A 14,190-nucleotide genomic window follows, 5' to 3' on the forward strand; every position below is an offset into this window, starting at 1 on the left:
AGGTACCTGAAATAAAAAGCTACTCCAGGTAGCTTTTTAAAGTTTCAGGTAGCTGAAATGTTCTACTTTACATATTTACCCTTTATTTAAATTAATTTATTATAATTATTAATGTCCTTTTATGTCATTTTGCAAAAAATCGATTCCTTTTCGATTAGTTTTACCAAACACTTTACAATTAATCATTCTTATCGTTTCAATTTTCCGTTAGCTTTTCAGTGACCTTTTTAATTTCAAATCCTTATCGTTTCGTCGACCTTTTCAAATTTTCAGTCGACCTTTTTCACTCGATTTTTACCAAAGGCTAAAACAAAGTCTTATACTATTCATTCTCATTTTGTGGGAGAGATACTATTCATTTAGTCAGATTGATAATTTACGGAGTCATTGTGGTATACTAATTTCTTTCCTTTTCTTAAAGCAAAACGCCAACCTGTCGACAATCCGCCCTTTTCCTCCTTTAAAACAAACCCCAACACAACGGTCATTACTCACACTACTCACTCTTATTGCGCCCACATTTCAATTTTCAAAACTCAAATCCCCAAAATCTAGGGTTCATCTCCAAACCTCAAACCTCAAGCAACAACAATGGAGAAATACGAGAAGCTCGAGAAAGTCGGTGAAGGAACCTACGGCAAAGTATACAAAGCAAAGGAAAAAGGTACTGGTCAATTAGTCGCACTGAAGAAAACAAGGCTAGAAATGGATGAAGAAGGTGTTCCGCCTACCGCGCTTCGCGAAGTTTCTCTTCTCCAAATGTTATCGCAATCGCTTTATGTTGTTCGCCTTCTCTGTGTTGAACATGTCGATAAGAATGGTAAACCTGTTCTTTACCTTGTTTTTGAGTATCTCGATACTGATCTCAAGAAATTCATTGATTCTCATCGGAAAGGACCTAATCCACGCTCGCTTCCGCCTTCGCAAATTCAGAGTTTTTTGTTTCAGTTGTTGAAAGGTGTTTCGCATTGTCATAGCCATGGCGTGCTTCATAGGTAGTGCTTCTGATCTCATTTGTTATTGCTATTATTTTTTTTTCCCCAAAGATGATGATTTTGTGTGATACTATGGCAATCGTCATAGGTAGTGCTTGATTGATGATGATTTTGTGTGATACTGTTTTCGTAGCTTATTTGCTTGAACGGCAAACAATTGAGAGTTGATGTTACCGCTGTATAGACAGTGTTCTACATAAATCTATTGATCTTGATGTACATCATTTGTTTGAGTGATGATGATTTTGTGTGATTTATTAATTGAGAGTTCATGTTACCGTTGTATATATAGTGTTCTTCATAAATTGATCGATAATCTGTGTAATTATCAGTGATGATTTTCTGAGAGTATGAGTTTGCTGTAAGTATATGACAAAATTCTATGAAAATATGAGTTTCTTGTAAGTCTGACAAAGGTTTTCTGGTGTCTTTATTTGCTCGAAATGATGGTAGAATAATTCTATTGCGTTATGTATGTTGTGTGAGGAATCAATTGGTGGTTGATGTTAGTTCTACCTTTTTTTTGAATTGATCAATTGCTAAATTAAGCCCTTTTCAGGATCGGCTGCCTGTCTTATTTGCTCGAGCGAATTTGTGGATTGATCAATTGCTAAATTTTCATAATGTTTTGATTTGAGAATGTGTGCTAACGATTTGATGAGATGCTATTTTCAAGTGTTCAGATCAGCACTACATGTAAAATTAGCATCTTGTAAAATGGGGGTCTGTTGTTCGACCGTGTTTTGATTTTCTTATTTTTTTTTCATTGTATCATATGACTATATGAGGTTATTGTAGATTACTTATTCATGTTGTGTACAGAACAATAGTGATAGTACTTTGAAGTAGAGGTGTGGTGTACTTATTGAAGGACTAATTTAATTAGTTTAGTATCATACTCTTTGTGCAGAGACCTGAAGCCACAGAATCTGTTGGTAGACAAAGAGAAAGGTATTTTAAAGATTGCTGATCTCGGTCTTGGAAGGTCGTTCACTGTCCCCCTCAAGAGCTATACACATGAGGTCTTCTATCTTGCTTTTTTCCCCTTTGCTGTGATGACCATTACTCATTTTTATGTTCTTGAGCTTCTTTTATACCCATTAGTGTACGTATATATGTTTGTATATCTCCACATGTTTGGAGGACTGGATTTTATGTCTACTGGGAATGTATAAGGATGATGTAGTTCGATGGGTTTTGTTTGTTCCTCTCGCTTATGATAGTCAACTTTGCACGCCATGTTTTAGTATATGTAAAAATACAGATGAAGATTGAAGAATCATGGTTTTATGCCAATGTTAGTGAATTATAGTAAACTGCAAAATGAAACGTTTTGATGTATGAAAAGATGAATCCTCTAGTGCATGATATGATATGTAACTAAAATCACTGTCGTTTTTCTGGTTTTAGATTTGGTTGATTGTGTTGTTATGCGGTTATCAACTATTTATGCTGATCTATCTGTAAACTAATGCAGATTGTGACACTCTGGTATAGAGCACCTGAGGTTCTGCTAGGTTGTACTCATTACTCTACTGGGGTTGATATTTGGTCCGTAGGGTGTATTTTTGGTAATTCTTCCATCTTCCTTCAGTTTCTACCTTACATACTTTTTGGTTGGGGACTTAATAATGACTTTTAGATAGGTTTAATGAGTACCCTGATGACTCTAGCTCACCTAAAGTAGTTGATGCATCATGTTTTTACGTGTTATTAGATAAACGTAAAAACCGTAACTGTTGCAATTTTGCCATATGTCTTTTGAATGTGTTAGGAAGTCCTCCATACTTGATTTCCGATACCTAAATGATTTGTTATGGACGATGTAAAACGTTTTGTTATGGAGGTTGTTTCTTCCCTTGCCGATCTATTTACTTCTTCACCTTCTTCTGTCTGGTCATCTTTTAACCTTGTAATTTGTCAAGTATAGTCTCTCATATACCTTTTTTTTTTCCCTATTAACAGCTGAAATGGCAAGAAGACAAGCTTTGTTTCCTGGAGACTCAGAATTTCAACAACTATTGCATATCTTTAGGTATTAGCTCTGATCTCCTCTGCAAATATGCTCATTCTCATTGGATTAGTGACAGAAGAATAAATAAGAGTATTCTACAACTTGTGAAACGCTTATCATGTCAAGCGACGATTTTTGTTGTTGTATGAGTCCATAAGTTTCCCTGACAAACAGGGAAATAATTATTTGTTACACACTCAAAACTGGCTGATAATAAATTACATATCTTGCCCAGCCTTTACACTGAAAACGTAGACGTATTTTTCTTCAGCTGATGACATGATTGTTGTCATTATTTCATGTTGTACACTTCTGATTATAAACACTATTATTTGTCAATCATTGTAGGTTGTTGGGAACACCAACAGAGGAGCAATGGCCAGGAGTGACTGCTCTACGCGATTGGCATGTGTATCCACGCTGGGAAGCCCAGAACCTAGCTCGTGCAGTTCCAACATTGGGTCCTGATGGTGTTGATCTCTTATCTGTAAGCGTACCAACCATATGCTACTTGTTCTATTTTGCGTTTCTAATAGTGTCGCGCATGCTCATACAGTCATACAGTCATACAGTCATACCATTGTAAGTAGACCTGGTGCTTAAAATGGAGATTGGTTATTTTCGGTGAACACAGTAAGTGGGAAAAGGAATTGAAGGCCTTCAGTTGATTTGTCAGAGCTTTCACCATAGTTCCTTCCATCCTGGCCCAAAACCAACCTCATGACTATCATTCTTTTTTTTCACTCCAAGTAATCCCTTGGCATAACATGAAATCACGAGGAAAGCAAGAGTAGCTAAGTTGCTTTCCAATTATCTCATGCATTACTGAAAAAGCTACCCAATAAACATTTTGCTTTCTTATTGTGCAGCTCCATCAACTTAACTTACTGATTAGTCCTCTGTATGTTTTATTTGATTATCCGACCATAAATTTTCTTTGGATGATGTCCGTGGTACGGCCTATGTCTTGTTCTTGCTTAAAATATGGATGTGTGAATTCAGCTTTGCAGTAAAGACTAGAAAGTGTGCTTACCTGTTTATATATATAGGTTTTATAGAACATTTTGCTGATACTGTGAGTAGTCTCTTCTTGCTTCTTAGACTATTGAGAAGCTCAATATTTTGTTTACCATTTGTGACACTCGGTTTATAACTTCCATCGTGAAAATTGTACTGTATGAATTATGTCTTGTTTTTAGTTCGGACTCAATTTAGATTTAGTCTGCTGAAATTGATTCTGACCAAGCGTCTGAAACTTTTCAATTAACCTCTCAATTTATTTCCTTCAAACTGCAGAAAATGCTCAAATATGACCCAGCTGAGAGGATCTCGGCTAAGGCAGCACTGGACCATCCGTTCTTCGATAGCCTCGACAAGTCCCAATTCTAAGGATGGCTGTAGATCACGTAAACAATTCGCGACTCCAATGTCGCCTTCCTTTTATAATGTATGGATCATTGTGATATAGGTCATCTTCTTGGTGATATAGTAAACAAAATGCTTGATCTTACTTTGTAATACTTCCATGATCTTTATGGGGGAACCTATTTGGTACCGCATAATCGAACTTTTTATCTTCCTTGAAAAAATGTCTTTTATAGCGCTGTGTATCTTTTGTGTCCTATTTTTACAGAGGCCGAAATCAGGTCAAAAAATACAAAAAATGTTGCATTTTACGTGTCATTTCTTTATCTAATTCCCTTTTATTTATTTTTTGGCAAAAACATTCTAGCTCATTTTTCGAGAAAAAAAATAATTTTTTTTCATTGCTAATATTCTGGATTTTAGCTGAATGTCGTAAAATTCCAAATGAATTCATAGAGAATTGACGGGGCAATTGAAGGAAAAAGCTCTAGTCCGGCGCAAGATATAATTGAAATTAGCGATAGACTAATTATTAAAAATTAAGCGATTAATGAGAAGATAATGGAGGGGGTGGATGAATTAATCGAGAGGCTTTTAGAGGGAAAAAAAGGGAGAGGAAACAAAAAGATACAATTATATGAATCTGAAATACGTCAACTTTGTGTCGCTGCGAAAGATGTCGTTCTCCGTCAGCCAATGCTCCTAGAATTGCAGGCTCCTATCACCATTTGTGGTATTTTTGTTTTCTCTATCTTTCATTCTACTTTTTATCCCTCGAATTGTTAAGAATGGTCAGATTAATCGTTTTCATATTTTGAATCTTGTTAGGATAATGTAGGGGGTTTTAATTCATAACCGGTTTTTCCTTGTTAAAAATCTGCATCAATAGATCAGCTATGAAATTCATATGCCTTATCAAAGGGATTTGCTATGTTTTTTAATATGGGATATTAGGGTTACAAGGCGAGTTTGTCCGTGTTCAACTCGAAGGTGAGTCTGTCTGTAACCTCATCGCACACGAGATGCTTAATAATTTCCGGGGGAAAAAAAAAAGAGGAGATGCCGGCAAGGAAGGTTTAAATTCGACTCTTTGAACTACTTGATGCCCTACATCAGAGATGACTTGAACTCATAATAATCTTTAAGTCTAATGTAAAACCGATTTTAAATTCAATGAAGGCAAATTTACTTCTCTGAAGTTTTTTTTTTTTTTTTTTTTTTTTTTTTTTTTGACAGCAATCTTCTCTGAAGTATTAATCCGTATGTTATTAATATAAAACCGCCTTACAGGAAAATTTGTGATTGTCATATTAAAATGGTTCTGAACTTGAAACACTATTTAATGTGTATGTGCAGGAGACATACATGGTCAATATCAAGACCTACTACGCCTATTCGAGACAGGCGGTTTCCCTCCATCAACCAACTACCTCTTCTTAGGCGACTACGTTGACCGTGGCCGTCAAAGCATCGAGTCAATCTCCCTTCTCCTAGCCTACAAACTGAAGTACCCGACCCAAATTTTCCTGCTCCGAGGCAACCATGAATGCGCCTCCATCAACCGGATTTACGGGTTCTACGATGAATGCAAGCGTCGTTTTAGTGTCCGCCTTTGGAAAATGTTCACTGACTGCTTCAACTGTCTACCAGTTGCTGCATTAATCGACGAGAAAATAATATGTATGCACGGCGGGTTATCACCCGAACTAAGTGATTTGGCCCAAATTAAGGAGCTCGAAAGGCCCACTTGTGTACCGGACCAAGGCCTGTTATGTGACCTTTTATGGGCCGATCCAGATAAAGAAATCCGAGGATGGGGTGAGAGTGATCGCGGGGTCTCATTTACATTTGGGTCAGATCGAGTCATGGAGTTTTTAAAGAGACATGATTTGGACCTTATATGTAGGGCTCATCAGGTGGTCGAGGATGGGTACGAGTTTTTCGCGGATAGGAGATTAGTGACGCTATTTTCGGCACCTAATTACTGTGGGGAATTTGATAATGCAGGGGCATTGATGAATGTTGATGAAACTTTGCTTTGTTCTTTTCAGATTATTAAGCCATGGAGTGGAAGGGTACATCACACTGACTGATATAGTTTTTTTTTTTTTTTTGTGTGTGTAAAGTGAGTCGTAAGGGCGATTTTAATGCTGACGGGTTCGAACATAGGTTATGAGTACTACCTCTTATGATTTTACCAGCTAAATTAGTTGATATATTCTGCTCTTTTGCACATCGAATGATATAATACTACAATGTCTTTGATGTATAATTTAGTCATACGTTTATGTTATTGTGTTTTGTGTATATAAGTTCTCTTGTTTATGAAGCTTGGTGAAAATTTTGGATTATGGAAGTAATTTTAAGATATAAGGAATGATTTGTACATAGAGCTTGTATTCAAAGATCATGTTCATTTCCTTGGTAAGTTATGTTAAATTTGCATGCCAATTTCGTTTACTAATTTTGGTTCGTAATTAACTGCTGGTGCCGCATTTACAGGCTGTGGGTAAAACATGGCCCACAGATAAACGAGCCAATCGAGTCTTGTTGTTATAGGTTAGAGTCATTTGGGTGCATTGTTAGAGCAACTCCAATGGCAAGCCACAAGACTTTGTAGCTTGCCTTTTTCCATCATTTTTTTAAGCAACAAAGCTTTGAAGCTACAAGACCCTCCAATGGTAAACTACAACAAATGTAGCTTACAAGGTCCCACATTACAAATAAATATTGCAATATAATTTTTTTAAATATTTTTAATTAATTTTTTATTCTTTTTAATGGTCAAGCTACGTAGCTTGACAAAGCTACACCTGCTTGAAAGCGGTAACATATTTTCGTACTTCAATGGTGAGCATGTAGCTTGATAATTTAGAACAATTGCAAACAAGTCCCTCAATTCAACCATTGGAGTTGCTCTTACTTCCTCATTTGTTTCTTTCGGATTGTACTCCACAATTTGCGGGAGTCATTGAGACACTGGATAATATTGTTTTTAATTTTTCGAATTTGCACGATTTTTTAATGTGGTTGTGTGTGAGAGAGATAAAAAAAAAATTGTAGATTAGTGTGAATTCAAAGAATGAGAGTGTAATAATTCAAATTTTATGAGTGTTTTCTCATGCTTCACATATATATTATTTTCTTCTTGATTGTTTACGGCATTTATCTTTTGCCTAAGAGAATATCAAGTTTTCTTAATGGATTCGGATCGGATTTAAGTTCAGCTTCAATTGCTCTTCAAGTTTAATGTTAGGCTACAATGGAGAACCAGCAAATAGAGGATGGAGTACCTTAATTTTATTGGGAGGGGATCCGGCATTTGCCCTTTTTCATATTTCCGTGTAAAATTATCAACTGCCCCCCTTAGCTCGATAATTTTTTTTTTTTTTTTTTTTTTGACAGAAGGACTAAGATCATCACCTAGCAAGAAACGCTAGACGATGAGCAGTCCGATTTAGGACTCTTGGACAGTGACTTAAAGAACAACAATGAAAGAAACAAGAACACGAAAGATAGAGTGACAAAGAGCCTTGAGATCCTGTTGCACCTCCGTACAGGCAGCAAGAATAAGAACAAGCGGTAAGCAGTCAGAATGAGCGCTGATATGCCAGAAACCCCGACGAGCTGCATCCCTGAGCGCATGTAAGAGAGCCGTACCTTCAGCTTGAAGAGTAGAACTTGCCCAGAACCGAGATTGCCCTGTATGAAGGATAACACCATTTAAATCCTTAAAAATCCAACCCGCAGAGGCTGTGAAGTCCGTGTGCCAAGAAGCATCACACAAAAGCCTGATGTTATTGGAGCAAAGACAATCATTAATGATAAAGACAGGCAAATGATTCTTAATAGACTCCATTACAGAAAAATCCCCAGCGATAGAAACAGATGAGGAAGGAAGACGAAGCTGAGCTACATAAGATTGATTGATAGCATCAGTCGTTAGGATCTTGATATGTGAAGATAACCCCATCACCGAATCAGAGCGAAAAACAGTATCATTTCGTAAGCACCATATTCTCCATAAAGTACTTATGAAGAGAATGCAGGAATCAAATGAATCATCCTTGTAAAGAAAACTAATCCAATTAATCACCCATGATTGAATATAAATATTCTTGCCATTAGAACTTCGAATGCCCAACGGTGAACCCGCCCAGATATGCGATGAGATCAAACAGTCACGAAAAAGATGATCTAAAGATTCAAGTTGAGTATCAAAAGAGGCACAAAGTTTGCAATAATAATTCCAAGGAAGACTTCTTTTACTGGCTTCAATACCAATAGGAAGGGAGTTGGACAAAAGTTTCCAAAGGAAAGTTTTCCATTTGCCCTGAATAGGGAGATTCCACAATCGTTTCTTACAAAATGTTTTAACCGAAGTATCCATTCGCTTGAAATCAGCATCAGTAGCCTTATTAGACCATAAAACTGAGAAAGCCATCGCATATCCACTTTTGACCGAATACTGGCCAGTCTTACTTAGGGACCAATAAAGATTATCATCAAAATCCTCAGCTGCAAGAGGAAGAGCAAGAATGTAAGGGGCCAGAATATTGCCGCAAATAGAAGAAACCGCATCAACATCCCAAATACCCTCGGCAGTTTGCAACTGACACACAGTAAGAGGTGGCTTTGCAGCAATTTCCGGATCAGAAAGACCGAGTAATTGACCCAAAGACAATCCATAAATCCATTTATCCTTCCAAACATCAAGAAGGGAAGGGAAACCGACTTGCCAAGCCAATGATCTCCGTAGTAATTGTATACCCCAGCAAATACCACGTTCTCCCCACGATCGATTTCCAGCTGTGACGAAATTTGAACTGAAAATAGTATCAGGAGAAATTTTAAACTTCGGGCCAAGGACTTTACTAATAAGGCTGGTAGGAGCCGTCAAGATTTTCCAGCCAATTTTGGCTAAAAGGCTTTGATTAAGACAACCAATGTTGCGAATGCCAAGGCCGCCATCAGATTTCGAAGCATTAATAACAAGATTACTACACCAGTGAAGATTTTCCGCATAATAGAACCTCCCCACCAAAACTGTGAGAGAAGAGAATTAATCGTCGAACTCACACTTACCGGCATTTTAAATACCGATAGAGAAAAAAGAGAAAGTGAAGAGAGAACTGAATTAATAAGAGTCAGTCGTCCAGCCGATGATAAGTAATTATTATTCCAGCTTTGAATTCGTTTCCTAACTTTATCAATGACCATAGCAAAAACCTCCTTCTTGGAAGACCCAAAATCAGTAGGTAATCCCAAATACTTGCCCATACCTTTGTGTCCTGGTGCTTTTAAAATTTTTAAGCAATCTCTGTAACTTCTAAGGGTGCAATTAGGACTCGTAGTTATAGTAGTCTTAGCCTCATTTATACGTTGCCCAGACGCATCCCCATATTGAGATAAAAGTGTCATTAAGGCTTCACATTCCGAGGCACGAGCATCCATGAAGAAAATAGAATCGTCAGCAAAAAGTAAGTGTGAAATAGGAGGAGCTTCACGCGAAACCCGAATACCCTTAATTTGATTCTTATCTTGTGCGGCACAAAGCAATTGAGATAACACTTCAGTACATAAGGCAAAGAGATACGAAGAAAGAGGATCCCCCTGACGTATACCAGCCTTTGGTCTAAAACTCTTTCCCGACGAGCCGTTGATCAAAACCTCATAAGAGACCGTAGTGACACAATTCATAACCAGGTCAACAAATTTAGACGGAAACTTCATGGAAAGAAGAGTACATTTAATAAAATTCCAATCCAATCGATCATAAGCCTTACTCATATCTACTTTAACAGCAAGAAGACCCCTTTTTCCAACACGCTTATGAGAAATATGATGCAAAAGTTCATGAGATAATAATATATTATCAGCAATATATCGACCAGGAACAAACCCATTTTGATAATCCCCCACGAGATGAGACATTACCTTTTTTAATCTATTACAAATGCACTTTGTAACGATTTTCATAATAACGTTACAAAGACTGCTTGGTCGAAAATTATCAACTGTCTCCGGACTAGCAACCTTAGGGATGAGGGCAATGGCAGTACGATTAAAACTGGTCGAAATATTCCCCGTGTTAAGCATAAAAAGAACAGCATCCTCAACCTCTGTTTTAATGTGAAACCAGAATTTCTGATAAAAGAGAGCAGGAATTCCATCCGGTCCAGGTGATTTAGTTGGCCCAAGTTGAAAAACAGCAGTTCTCACTTCCTTACGAGTGAAAATAGATGAGAAAAAGTCTTGCTGATCATTGGTTAACAAAAACTTAATATTATCAAACAGATGGCTGTGAGCCAATTGATATTGCGGAAAAGGAGCATGATAAGAATTAACTCCATAAATTTGTTTGAAATGATCATCAAAGATACCTGCTAATTCTTGCTTATCAAAGGTCCAAGAATTATCATCCTTTTTTAAACCCACAATTAAATTCCGATCATGTCTAGATTTAACAGAGTTAAAGAAGAAACGAATGCCTGCATCCCCATCCTTAATCCAATGAAGTTTTGCACGTTGTCGCCAATAAAGAGTAGCTGCTTTGTTAAATTCAATATAGTCTGCATGACATTTCTGAAAACCTTCTTCGGTATGTCCACTAAAAATTCTTTCCAATTCAACTTCTAATTTGTCATCAAACTCAGACCATTTCTCATTCCATGATTTTCTCTTGGTGAGAGTCCAATTTTTGAAAGCATGTCGAGTTCTTTGTAATTTTCGTGAAAGTTTCGTCACCGGAGATCCTCTATCAAAAGAAAACCACTCGTGTTTCAGAAGACGAAGAGAATCCTCATATTCAAAAGCCCAGGCTTCCATTCGAAAGGTCTTCCGCTTATGAGGCTCAAAAAAAGCAGTATCAAATATGATTGGTGCATGATCAGAGCATTGGATAGGAAAATGTTTAATGCCGGAATAAGGAAACAATGAATACCATAGAGGAGATGCCAATCCTTTATCAATACGTTCATAAATTCGTTTAGTACCCTTTCGATTATTGCACCACGTAAACTTCGGTCCTTTGAAAGCAATATCATAAAGGGAGTTACGAACTTTCCATTCCGAAAAGACTTCAGCTCCATAAATGGAACCCTTATTACCTCCTAATTTGTCTTCTTTAAATTCAACTTGATTGAAATCACCAAGTAGAACAAAATGAGAATCCATACGAGCAATCCATTGTTCAATATGAAGCCATATTGGTTGTCGTTGTTCTCGCTTTGGGGCACCATAAATAAAAAAGATATACCAGAAACGCCCTCCACATTCATTAACCTTGATAATAATAAAATTAGGGTTCTTAGTAATACAATCAATATTCCAAGAGGACTTCCATCCAAGCCAAAGACCTCCTTTGGAACCGATTGCATCCACCCCTACATGATGACTGAACCCATAAAACTGAAAAATAGATGCTACATGCTTCGTGCTACATTTAGTTTCTGATAAAAAGACTATATCATACATATTATTTTTATAATTCATCGCTCTAATCTTTGAAATTGTAGGGGCGAGCGAATCGTTGAGTCCCCTACAATTCCATGAAATACACCTCATGGTGTCAAAGAGGGTTGATTGGGTTCAACCCCTGCAAAACCAGATGGCGTGCCATGTCCACTTTCATCAGAATCAGTACTAGAGATAACCATGTCTTTATCAGCAACAGACATCTGAAAGGCTGATCCTAATGGCTTGGAACATTCTCCATGATAAAAAAGAGTATTCCCCTTATGCTTCTTTGGACTGCATGTTGCTTTGACATAATCTTCATCATAGTCGTATAATTCCATGCCGGTTCTACAATAAGCCCCTGGATCTGAAAAAGCCCTTCGTTTAGAGGAATCAGATGGAGCTTCAAGAGAACGACCCAAGCTCTGAGCAACCATACGCAAATCTTTGCCTTTTCCATGAACATTTCCATCATTAATGGACAAATGTAAATCAGTAGCTCCAACCACGTGCTGATGAGTGGAAAAGATAGAAGAGTTGGAGACAATAATATCATTGTTAACACGAGGAGGGACTTGCTGCAAAACAGGAACACTATTATCCGACGGAGCAATAACCTCTTGGAGCTCCTGAAAAGCATCATGAAAGAGAGAATCAGAATGAGAAGATGATCCACTCGTATCTAGAGAATGGGTAGAAGAACTCAAAAGGGGCCATTCAGGTGTAGAAAAAGCAGAATCTGTGGAATTTGAAGCATCAGTGTTGTGAACTGGGTTAGCATCCATAAAATTATCAAAATCAGAAGGCAGAACAGGATCATGAAAGAAGACAAGAACATCCTCAGGGGCATCAATAAACTGATTGTATCCTCGATCATCATTTTCCCTAAAAACAAGGAGATCTTGATTCTCCACACGAACCCTAATGGAATTGAGAATGAAAGCGTTTTCGTTGAAGTTGAATTCCATCTCACCCTGACCACGATAGGTTAAATATGGATCACCTTGAGCCCAAGTGGGAGGAGATGCATTATTTGGTGCATTAACAGGATTATGGGGAGGATGAAAATTCTCTTGTTGCCCATCAATATGCGGATTGGGATTGATCTCCTCTTGGAAAAAATTGATCTGACCATTAGTAGAAGTAAACTGAGCATTATTTTCTTGAGCAGGAGGAATAGCATTATCATGCAAAGCATGAATAACATTAGTTACAGGATCATTAACAGGCAGCACCGCAGCTTCATCACCCAACTGAGCAGGAATGATACCAGTTGGAGGCAAATCTCCATGTAGATCATCATCAGGAGCCAGTGCAACAAACTGTTGAATAGGTGCAGCAGTCGATAATTGAGCATTAGAAAAATCATCAAAAAAATAATGTTCTAATACTAAGTCAACAATTTAAATCTCAATTCTCTTTATCGTTTGCTTTAAGACCCGTCACTAAAGCGAATTGTAGAGATGAAATGGGCGAATTTGGGAATCGTACAACGGTTTAATCAATCTATGGGAGATTGGTACGTACAAATTATCATTCTATGATTATTGGATAACTAATGCATCAACAAGTGAAGCCAAAAAAAAATATAAGCTTGAAAATGCATACTACAAACTACACTACAAGACAAGAATGTGGCTCACCCACTCGTAGATATAACGTGCTCTCGAGAGAATTGGCATATATTTTAGGTTTCACAAATTCTCATTTGTGACGGCGATATCCATCACGAATTTATGACGGATACCATTTTCTCTCACAAATGATCCATGAAAGGTGAGTGGAGAAGCATATGGGGGGTGCCCCACCTTGTCCCCTCTCCCTTTTTGTAAGAGGTCACAAACTGTTTAGGTTTTTAGTCAATTTATAAGCTGGGTTTTTCTATGATGTACCCCGTGTTTAATTGAATTTTACGATATATTTTCAAATTTTTAGGAACACATAAAATACCTCTAAATTCAATAAAATGTTTAGAAATACCCTAAATGCCCAAACTTTGCAATATTAAATATTATATTTGGTCGGTTTTAGTTGATTACTCATCTGAACTACGTTAAATCATCAACATAATCATCATTTACTCATCAATATACATTTCTATGTGACTATATATACCCCTTAAAAAAACCCAAATTTGGATACTTTCGGTATTTAAGAAAACAATATAGGAGTTTAGGGGTATATTATATGTTTCTTAAAAACTAAGGGTATATGGTAGAATTGGAAAAAACATAGGGGTATATCATAGAAAAGCCCTTATAATTTTTTTGAAATAGGTTAAAGAATTTTTGTTTTAAATCAATCATCAATACATATATATAAAGCAGAAACTTTTCGAGCAATATTAAAGAGTCCAAC

At 37.1% G+C, this 14,190-nt stretch overlaps 3 protein-coding genes across 3 annotated transcripts; 2 read left to right on the top strand and 1 right to left on the bottom strand.

Moving 5' to 3' along the window:
• The first annotated feature begins 474 nt into the window (after window positions 1-474).
• LOC141600675 (cell division control protein 2 homolog C) lies at window positions 475-4,524 on the top strand. Its single transcript, XM_074420919.1, has 6 exons — window positions 475-995; window positions 1,906-2,017; window positions 2,473-2,566; window positions 2,961-3,030; window positions 3,358-3,496; window positions 4,306-4,524. Exons 1-6 carry the CDS (start codon window positions 592-594, stop codon window positions 4,396-4,398), a joined length of 912 nt encoding a protein of 303 aa, XP_074277020.1. The 5' UTR covers window positions 475-591; the 3' UTR covers window positions 4,399-4,524.
• Window positions 4,525-4,686: 162 nt separating this feature from the next.
• LOC141600679 (serine/threonine-protein phosphatase PP1-like) lies at window positions 4,687-6,683 on the top strand. Its single transcript, XM_074420924.1, has 2 exons — window positions 4,687-5,107; window positions 5,731-6,683. Exons 1-2 carry the CDS (start codon window positions 4,936-4,938, stop codon window positions 6,465-6,467), a joined length of 909 nt encoding a protein of 302 aa, XP_074277025.1. The 5' UTR covers window positions 4,687-4,935; the 3' UTR covers window positions 6,468-6,683.
• Window positions 6,684-7,852: 1,169 nt separating this feature from the next.
• LOC141641454 (uncharacterized) lies at window positions 7,853-11,868 on the bottom strand. Its single transcript, XM_074450114.1, has 2 exons — window positions 9,657-11,868; window positions 7,853-9,420 (listed from the first exon to the last, which is right to left on the bottom strand). Exons 1-2 carry the CDS (start codon window positions 11,866-11,868, stop codon window positions 7,853-7,855), a joined length of 3,780 nt encoding a protein of 1,259 aa, XP_074306215.1.
• Between the last annotated feature and the right edge of the window lie 2,322 nt (window positions 11,869-14,190).

This window comes from Silene latifolia, chromosome 1, assembly GCF_048544455.1.
Source record: "Silene latifolia isolate original U9 population chromosome 1, ASM4854445v1, whole genome shotgun sequence".
NCBI classification, from domain to species: domain Eukaryota; kingdom Viridiplantae; phylum Streptophyta; class Magnoliopsida; order Caryophyllales; family Caryophyllaceae; genus Silene; species Silene latifolia.

What these genes read in the sequence shown, in the direction of transcription:
- LOC141600675 (XM_074420919.1), top strand. Translation starts at nt 592, where the DNA reads ATGGAGAAATACGAGAAGCTCGAGAAAGTCGGTGAAGGAACCTACGGC. An exon ending in AGCCATGGCGTGCTTCATAG is followed by an intron (nt 996 to 1,905) that starts GTAGTGCTTCTG and finishes CTCTTTGTGCAG; the next exon opens with AGACCTGAAGCCACAGAATC. An exon ending in GTCCGTAGGGTGTATTTTTG is followed by an intron (nt 2,567 to 2,960) that starts GTAATTCTTCCA and finishes CCCTATTAACAG; the next exon opens with CTGAAATGGCAAGAAGACAA.
- LOC141600679 (XM_074420924.1), top strand. Translation starts at nt 4,936, where the DNA reads ATGGAGGGGGTGGATGAATTAATCGAGAGGCTTTTAGAGGGAAAAAAA. An exon ending in GGCTCCTATCACCATTTGTG is followed by an intron (nt 5,108 to 5,730) that starts GTATTTTTGTTT and finishes GTGTATGTGCAG; the next exon opens with GAGACATACATGGTCAATAT.
- LOC141641454 (XM_074450114.1), bottom strand. Translation starts at nt 11,868, where the DNA reads ATGAATTATAAAAATAATATGTATGATATAGTCTTTTTATCAGAAACT. An exon ending in AAAAGCACCAGGACACAAAG is followed by an intron (nt 9,421 to 9,656) that starts GTATGGGCAAGT and finishes CTTCTCTCACAG; the next exon opens with TTTTGGTGGGGAGGTTCTAT.